General features: G+C 37.9%; 3 protein-coding genes across 6 annotated transcripts in view; 1 reads left to right on the top strand and 2 right to left on the bottom strand.

The window, feature by feature from the left end:
* The window catches only part of LOC107693532 (nuclear factor related to kappa-B-binding protein-like), a 16,100-nt gene extending 14,930 nt beyond the window's left edge, over positions 1-1,170 (top strand). For all 4 annotated transcript variants that reach the window (XM_016492955.1, XM_016492957.1, XM_016492954.1 and 1 more), the window contains exons 24-26: positions 189-295; positions 410-545; positions 631-1,170. In XM_016492955.1, coding sequence (XP_016348441.1) covers positions 189-295; positions 410-545; positions 631-756 — 369 coding nt within the window. In that variant the 3' untranslated portion in view covers positions 757-1,170. The remainder of the gene's footprint in view (positions 1-188; positions 296-409; positions 546-630) is intronic.
* A 133-nt stretch (positions 1,171-1,303) lies between these two features.
* LOC107693520 (transmembrane protein 45B-like) lies at positions 1,304-4,679 on the bottom strand. Its single transcript, XM_016492932.1, has 6 exons — positions 4,602-4,679; positions 2,993-3,198; positions 2,589-2,792; positions 2,314-2,498; positions 2,085-2,227; positions 1,304-2,005 (listed from the first exon to the last, which is right to left on the bottom strand). The coding sequence occupies exons 2-6, from the start codon at positions 3,189-3,191 to the stop codon at positions 1,888-1,890; spliced, it is 849 nt and encodes a 282-aa protein (XP_016348418.1). The 5' UTR covers positions 3,192-3,198; positions 4,602-4,679; the 3' UTR covers positions 1,304-1,887.
* Positions 4,680-5,779: 1,100 nt separating this feature from the next.
* LOC107693519 (guanine nucleotide-binding protein G(I)/G(S)/G(O) subunit gamma-8-like) lies at positions 5,780-6,876 on the bottom strand. Its single transcript, XM_016492931.1, has 3 exons — positions 6,824-6,876; positions 6,046-6,158; positions 5,780-5,908 (listed from the first exon to the last, which is right to left on the bottom strand). Exons 2-3 carry the CDS (start codon positions 6,127-6,129, stop codon positions 5,780-5,782), a joined length of 213 nt encoding a protein of 70 aa, XP_016348417.1. The 5' UTR covers positions 6,130-6,158; positions 6,824-6,876.
* Between the last annotated feature and the right edge of the window lie 1,631 nt (positions 6,877-8,507).

The following is an 8,507-nucleotide window of genomic DNA, read 5'->3' as shown; positions in this document are numbered from 1 at the left end:
ATATCATAACAAAAATAAACACCGGTATTCGGTATGAACCGGTATACCGCCCAGCACTACTATAGAGTGGGGTTTAATTTCAGTTAGGATGCTGCCTATCAATGTAGACTTTGGAGCAGAGCCACTGTTTGTTGTGCATAACTTCCTGTTACAATGATGACTGAAATTCTAATCTTTGCTCTTTTCAGGGAAAACTTCCCACAAGGATCACGGTGCCTCTATCTGTCCTCAGCCAACCCTTGAAAAATAAGAGTGTGGTCACTACTCCCATACTTAAAGGGAACATAAGCACCAAGTGAGCATTCTGTTTCATCATCTAATAGTAAACAAACAGCAATCTTAAATTGCAGACTTTTTTTTATTTATGTTCGCTATCAGCTGAAATGGCAAATATGTCTTCTGTTTTTAGTATCAGCAATCTGGGGAGGAACATTATCCTAACTACCATGCCGGCAGGCACCAAGTTGATTGCTGGGAACAAGCCTGTCAGTTTTGTGACTGCTCAACAGCTGCAGCAGCTCCAGCAGCAGGGACAGGCCACACAGGTTGACTCAGCTTACTTCTAAACAAAACTGGTCTTACAAGCCAAACCATACATGTGAGTTAACCGAATACGTTTCTCTGCCCCAGGTTCGAATCCAGACGGTACCGGCTCAACGGCTACAGCGCACAGCCGCCAGCTCTCCGAAATCCACAGTGTCGACGGTGGTGGTCTCTACTGCACCCTCGCCAAAGACAAACCCAGACCCTCAATGAGAAGTACAGTAGTTAAAAGGCCATAGCTCTAGCCATTTCTCTTCAGATTAAGATAAAACATCATAAAAATAAGCATAGTCCAAAAAAAAAAAGTCTACTTTCCCATGAAGCTTGCGTATGGGCAAAGCAGTGTCAGATTCTAAGTGCTGGTCTTGTCCTGATGCAGCATTTCTATAACTTTGTTCCCAGCATTTCAGTTATATGTTGAAAAAGGAAGTTTGATTTGAATGCTGATATATTGTAAGAGAAGTAAGGTATCAATCTAAGATCTTAGTTAAAGTGAATGGTTTTTCCACTAGAAGCTGTTGGTATGTACACAGAGGCAAGTTTGTTTATTTGTGCTTTTTATATCATATGTTCCTCTAGAGTGCCTTCCTGCAGAGTTTAGCTCCAACCCTGATCAAACACCTGAACCAACTAATTAGGATCTGAAAGAGCACTTGATAATTACAGACAGGTGTGTTTGATCAGGGTTGGAACTGAACTCTGCAGGAAGGTAGATCTCCAGGACCAGGGTTGGGCACCCCTGCTCTAGAGAAATGTAATTTAACAAGTACTGTTTATGTTTGTGTTATGATAAATAAATGATTGTGCTAATCAGATCAAATAAAATCGAACTGTTACGTTAACTCAACCGAACCGAATCTAGGGCTTAACCCTGCATTTAAATTATGTATATGTAAAACAACTACAAATTTGCCTGTTTTGGGCCACTTCGTTTACATGATGTGGTCAGTAACATGAATCAAACTGACAAACAATTACATGCTTGTATAATCATTTACATTTCATTATAAAACATTTGAATGCATTATTATGCAACTATTACAGGTATTTAGGAGTGAATATCATTCAAACGTGTTTTATATCCTGAAAGAATATCACAATCTATTCTTTACCTCTAGTTTGGCAAATCTCAGGGTCTTTCCAGGTGCTTCTGACACCTGTGACAACCACATTATTTACAAGTCCATTTGGATGTGATATTTTCAGCATGAGCACTTTTGAGAATCTTTTGCAGAGAAATTATGCAAACATAAACTCATATAGTCCTATTAGAAAGACCGCTTGCTAGAAGTGAAAAGGGCAAAAAGCTTTGCATTCAGTCTTGGCAGTCATCACAGGCCCTCACTACTCTTCATCTGATTCCTGGAGCAAAGCCTTCTGGGAGCTAGAATCCGAGGCGGCGCACTTTCTGAGGCCCATCTCCATGTCACCGAGCTTCCTTCCTTCACACCAGTTTGAAGACCTGGAAAGATCATGGGCACAATGTAAGCACAATGAAATAGTGGAAACTTTTTGATTCGTCCAAAACGGTGTCCACCCACCAAAAAACTCCACAGTAGCAGATGCCCACAACCAGCAGAGCCACAGCGTAATGCCAGCAGAAGCACATGGTGATGAACATGATGTTATCATGACTGTCCAGACCCCACTCTTCTCCATTTAGAGGATACAGCACAAACCCGATCTGAAACATAGCAACATATCTCCATATTGAAATGACGTAATTTCTCATTTTAAACCAAATTTTTCTACACCCGATGTTGTCTTTACCTGATAAAACCATGTGCCTTGTAGGATGGCCAAACTGCACCTAAGAAGTTCCAGCACTGTGTTATCTCGCTTAAACACCTCCATCATTGTGTTGGCGGCTCCACCAAACACCGCAAACAGAAGCAGAAAGTGAATGTGCTGGTCCAGAGGAGGACGATTGTGGACATGGAAATAGAAAAGGAGCCCTGGAAGGGAGAAGCGATGACATTTCAGGAAGCTCAATGGCGGGATATCGCTGCATATTCACTTCATTAATGGCTCATTTTGCTTGATACCTTCCACAAAGAGAGCCAAAGAAAGGGAGAGACGGTCAAGACCAACTGGCACGTGGCGAGAAGACATGCTGAGAACATCCGCAATGCCAGAGATACCGAAGAACAAGTACATGGTGCTGTGCTGCCAGTTCATCAGCTTCACCCAGCCGTCCTGATACAGATGTGCATGAGGGCCATCAGGCACAAACTGCTCTGCCATGATTCCTGGAGACAGATTTCAGTGTATTTTTAAAGAAGCAGATTAAAATGATTTATTAATAAAATTTGAAACATAGGGGAAATGTATGTATAAATTTAAGTATATGTTCATTTTATTAGTACAGTGTCATCCTCATTCTTTTACTATTATATAGGAAATTGGATAGGAAACCAGGGTAAAGAATTGTGTGTGATTTGCAGCTCACCGACAAATGCAAAAAAGATCTTCAGAGCTCCTTCAATTAAATCTATGCGGTTGAGTACAGTGTGCATTTGTCTGTCTCTGTTCCCATGTTGCCTCTCTTTTTTCCTCTGTATCTGTCGGAACGGGTACTTTATTGACCACCACAGGCCAAACAGCAGGAAGAATGTACCAGGTAATGCATGTCCCTTGAAGTTGGCCATTCTACCCCTGGAAAAAAACAATGGTTGCTATTTAAAAAAATTTATAAAATGTAAAAAATGTAAATATTTCAATGTCAACTACAACAAAATACATAAAAATAGCCTCCAGCAACTAGAATGTTGTTTAAAGCTGGCTTTCATAGGACCTGGACATCAATCATTGTGTCATGCAAACCAAAGTTCAGTATGATAAGCCTTTATTACTTAAAGCTATTACAACAGGCAGTTCTCTGATAATCATTAAATATGTAGATATGAAAAATGTTGTTGATAGGAATGTATACTTATGGTGCTCATATCAGAGAAAATATTAAGAGTGCAATCTTATGATCTGGGGCCGGTTGCATAAAACGCTTAGACTAGTCTTAAAAAGTTGGTCATCTACTTTTCAAAGTCAGTTATAAAAAGGGAGAATGGTCTAATTTGAATCCAAAAGTAAGTCTGGTTATCTCTTGGCTAGCTACTAGTTGGTCAAACTAGTTATTAAGACACAGTCTTAACATAGCTGCTATGTTTATGCAACTGGCCCCTGGTTACCTGTTGGGAACCATATCAGCTATAAATAATTTGTCTTACTTACAAAGCTCTTTCTAATAAAGATAAGACAAAGATAAGATTATTATTCCTATAATCCAAATTTATAGTGTATTTTATAATAATTTTGTATAAAAAAATATATATTTATAAATATAAATAAATATATATATTTTATAGTGGATCCACTTTTATAGCACCAGAAACCCCACACCTTTAAACACGACGCATCTAAGGGAGTTCTCCTTGTCTCTGTCACATTTAGTTTGACGGTTCATGTAATCTTCTGTCAGTGAGGTTGGAAATCAAGTTTTTCCCGGTAGGTAAGATAGCGCTTTTATTTACTCGCGCGCGTGTGGGAGAGTTTATTGTTTTGCAAATGAATCAAGTCGACCGTTGTCTCAGCGCAGTAGTTTAGCAGAATTCTCCAAGGAGCCCATTAACCATAGTAACTACAGTATTGGATAAAATATAACTACAATAGTTATTGTTACTGAAATTAAACATGCGGTAGCCACTTTCATTTAAAAAAAACCCCTGTAATTAAAGAAAATGAATGACAGATCTTTGAATATCTCTTGCTTGTTTGAAAGAGACGTGATTTATGATAAGTTTACAGTAGTAACAATAATTCTAATTACTGGTATTTTGGCGAAAACTGTCCTAATAGCCTACTAAATGCAATTAATGTACAGATTTAATATCAGAAAAATCACCCAAGTTAAGTGATTGTTCGAGCTCGAGACTGTGCAGTATTAGTATTAATAATAGGCTAGTCCATAAAATAAATTAATAATCTCTGGTACGAATTTCCATAATTTAATTGTATAGGATACCAAAAGATGACCAAGGTGTAATCTTGTTTGTTTACTCTACCTTAACTCTGGCCTGTGTTGTCACGGCGGGGCGCCCAGTGCTCCTGTGCGGGTCTTGTGATGGGAACATCCTAGTTACCTGAGCGCACCTGCTCACCTGCCTATAAAACCCCGCCCCTCTTGTGCTTGACTGACAGAACGAGCAATTTAGAAAAGATGACCCCGCCCACCTGCTCCTGGGTTAGTGACAACTTTTCTACGTTTTTCTATATGCAGCTGCTTTGTTATTTAAAAATTTTGTTTCATATTGTTCTATAGGCAGCATTTACAGCATTTGTTAACACAAAAAAATGGTAAAAAAAAAATCTGTTTAGGTATGCAGGTATTGATGAATTTGTACAGGAAAGGGTAATGGATGTTAATATATAAACCATTCACGGAAGCTGATACACAAGGACATACAACAAACAAACCTTATGCAGAATGAACTTTGCTCTCTCTTGTTTTATTGCTGTTATGTAGGCTGAGCAACCTCACCAAACATTCATAGCAGCTGTATGGATGAGTAGAGATTAACAAACATTTTAAAACTGTAGCGCCACCGTGAGGAAAAATTATATATTAATGAAGGCTAAATTATTATCTAAACGATGACCTGGATGAATGAAAATTCCAAAACACAAAGAAACCTGTTCTTGTAGCCTAAAACTTATTGGGACATGTAGAGATTATTCACATTTATTGACATTTAAGTGACATTTATGAAATCAACAAAACGTTTGGCTTAAAGGGATAGTTCACCCAAAAATCCAAATTCTGTCATTAATTACTCACCCTCGTGTCGTTCCAAACCAGTAATGACCTTCGTTCATCTTCGGAATACAAATTAAGATATTTTTGATGAAATCCGAGAGCTTCTGGCCCTCCATAGAGAGCAATGCAACTGAAATGTTCCCAGACCCAGAAACGTATAAGGACATCATTAAAATAGTCCATTATAACATCAGAGACATTTTTTTTACATTGCTCTATATGCAGGGTCAGAAAGCTGTCAAATTTCATCAAAAATATCTTAATTTGTTTTCCTAAGATGAGTGAAGGTCTTACGGGTTTTTGATCGACATGTGGGTGAGTAATTAACCTAATGACAGAATTGTAATTTTTGGGTGAACTATCCCTTTAAGGTCTAAGGGATATCTTGAAAATAATACAATAAACCTTGTAACCTATAAATAGCATCTACAAAATTGTACAGAATATCTTTTTCTCTCTGAAGGGATTTTCTGAGGATGGTATGGGGGTCACCAGGGGGTCCTCTTTTGCATGCGACTCACAGTAAGCCATCAGCTCAGCTGCTGCTTTAGATACCTGTGCAAAGAGATACATACCATAAATGTGCCTTTCTGTGTATTTTCTTTTCCTCTTGGATAATTTTAAATAATTTTGTGATCAAGTATGTTAATGAATAAATCTAACAAATTATTTAGCATAAAAATGCGACTTACCATCATCCTGTCAATATTAACCTCCAATTTCAGTTGTTCCACTGTTTTTCGCGCATCTGCAATCTTGGCCATGTTATTAGACATACTGCTCTCTTGTAGACACCAAATTAACCCTGCAGGAATACAGCAAAACAAACCCCAGGAGAGTCCAGCTAAATGCATCTGGTAGATAACAACTCACCTCCAGTTCTACAGATGTCTGATGTTTTAGTTCCCTAAGAAGACAATGCTATTGTCTCCTCTAGGCTATTAAAGACATCTCTGTTGCAGAGTTGCAGTAATTGTTTTGCTGGGTCTCAGCTGTTTGTGCTTTGGATGAGGCTCAGTGGGAGAGAGGAGTGCAGAAATCCTCTAGAGACCACAAATAATCTGCTCACTTATTAATATAAAGTCATATAATATGCTTCACTCTTTAACATTAAAGTGACAATTTCACAAAATTCACACAGTTTACTTTTAGTTCAGAAGCTGAACAATATGTTGTCTGAGATGTTCTATTGAAATGAATGGTTTATGCATTTTTTGAAAAGTTTTTAGGGGATTTAACTTTTTTCTTCATAAATTTAGCATACGGAAACTTTGTTACTAGGAACATATTTACATATGGAAATCAAAGCACCAGCAAAATTTGAATTATGCAGTTGCAAAGCAATGCAATATAATGTGGCATAACTGTTTGTCGTATTATATTACAGTTACTGTGTATTACATTATATTACAAAACAAAACTTTATCTATATTTAACACAGCATGCTGCTTATATACCTTAATGACTTACCACAGTTGATCCAGATTTATCCGTGATGCTGGCAGAAGAAATGTCTTGTTATCGTAGATTGTTTGTTGTACACATTACGACCTGCAGGACTGAATGAAGAGATAGTAAGGAGTGGAGGGATGGGAAAGGCTGCCGCCTCTCATAATTAGCTTTTATTCCTCCCCCATATTGGGCTGAAGAGGCAAGTCACAGGCATCATGGGGTGTGACCTTCAGCTGAATATCTCAATCATGCATAATAGCGTATGAGTGATACCTGCCACCACAATGAGCTGCACTGAGCTATTATGTTGAGTAAAAAAAGTGCTGTTTCAACAGATAAACAAAACATTCATAAATTATTGAACTGAAGAAGATCAGATAATTAGTGCAAGACGGTTGTAATAAAAGAGAATAATTTTTATTCTTTGTAGAGTATATAAAAGCCTGGTGTCTGGGCTAAATTTACACCAAATGATGATTTTCATGCCCTCCTCCAACAAATGTTTGCTACCTGTCAAGACAGAAGGCTATTAATCCTGCATGTGATTACTTGCACTATTGTTTCTTTTTATTTATTTTTTGATCTTTTATTATTTGTGAAAAATAAATATTTGCACTCTAGATTAACATGTCCCTCTTGATACGAATCCCACCCAGAGGATGTGACACCAGGAGAGAAACTGATGCTGTGGTTAAGTGTTTCAGTTCTCATCATTAATACCTGGGGAAGGATTGCCTGTTGAGCTCACTGCAGGTGGCTCAAAGCTCTTCTCCAGGGCTTTAATGTTAACTGGCTCATTAGCAGCTGTTCTCAGACATGATTTATTGGTCTGCATGTTAGTGCAGATGTGAAAAATGTAGCTAAATCCAGCACTGAATTAGGTACTGAAAATTCACTACAACAATCGGCTTTGGCATTTAAATATTTCATCATGGCACTGGTGGATCACTGTGAGGGAGTGAGGGAGGAAAAAGAAAAGACTCTTCCAGTCCAAAAAAAGACACTTTTACGTAGTCATTTCCTGATCCTCTTTGGCTCAGTGCCATATTGTAAAGCTACTTAGTATATTTGGATAAGCATTTAAGAACTTGCCTCTGCTGGTTGTAGTAAAATGTTTGCACGCGTTATTTCTGAGTAAGATGCATTTCAAAAATCTGAATATCCTTAAAACATAAATCTACTTGAGAAGAAAAACAGCAAAATCTGTTGTTTTCAGAGAACAAATATATTTTTTATTTAACATATTTACAGTGCCTTGCGAAAGTATTCATACCCTATTCATTTTTTCACATTTTGTTATGTTGCTGCCTTATGTTAAACTGCTTTAAAATAAGTACATTGCATAAGTATTCATACCCTTAACTAAATATTTAGCTGAAGCACCTTTACAGTCTCAAGTCTTTTTTTTTTTTGATGCGACAAGCTTTTCTCATCATCATTTGCCAATTATCTGCAATTTTTCTCCTCACCTCTTCACCTCTCAGGCTCTGTCAGGTTGGATGGGAGCAAATGCACATTTTCAAGTTTCTCCAGAATTATTTGATTGGGTTCAAGCTCAGGCTGTGGCTGGGCCACTCAAGGACATTCACAGAGTTGTCTATAAGCCACTCTTGCTGTGTGCTTAGGTTCATTGTCCTGTTGGAAGGTGAACCTTCTGCCCAGTCTGAGGTTCTGAATGCTCTGGACTGGGTTTTCATTAAGG

This window comes from Sinocyclocheilus anshuiensis, unplaced genomic scaffold (assembly GCF_001515605.1).
Source record: "Sinocyclocheilus anshuiensis isolate Anshui unplaced genomic scaffold, SAMN03320099.WGS_v1.1 scaffold1208, whole genome shotgun sequence".
NCBI classification, from domain to species: Eukaryota; Metazoa; Chordata; class Actinopteri; order Cypriniformes; family Cyprinidae; genus Sinocyclocheilus; species Sinocyclocheilus anshuiensis.
Note: the sequence above shows the minus strand (reverse complement) of the source record. Positions and strands in the feature narration are given on the sequence as shown.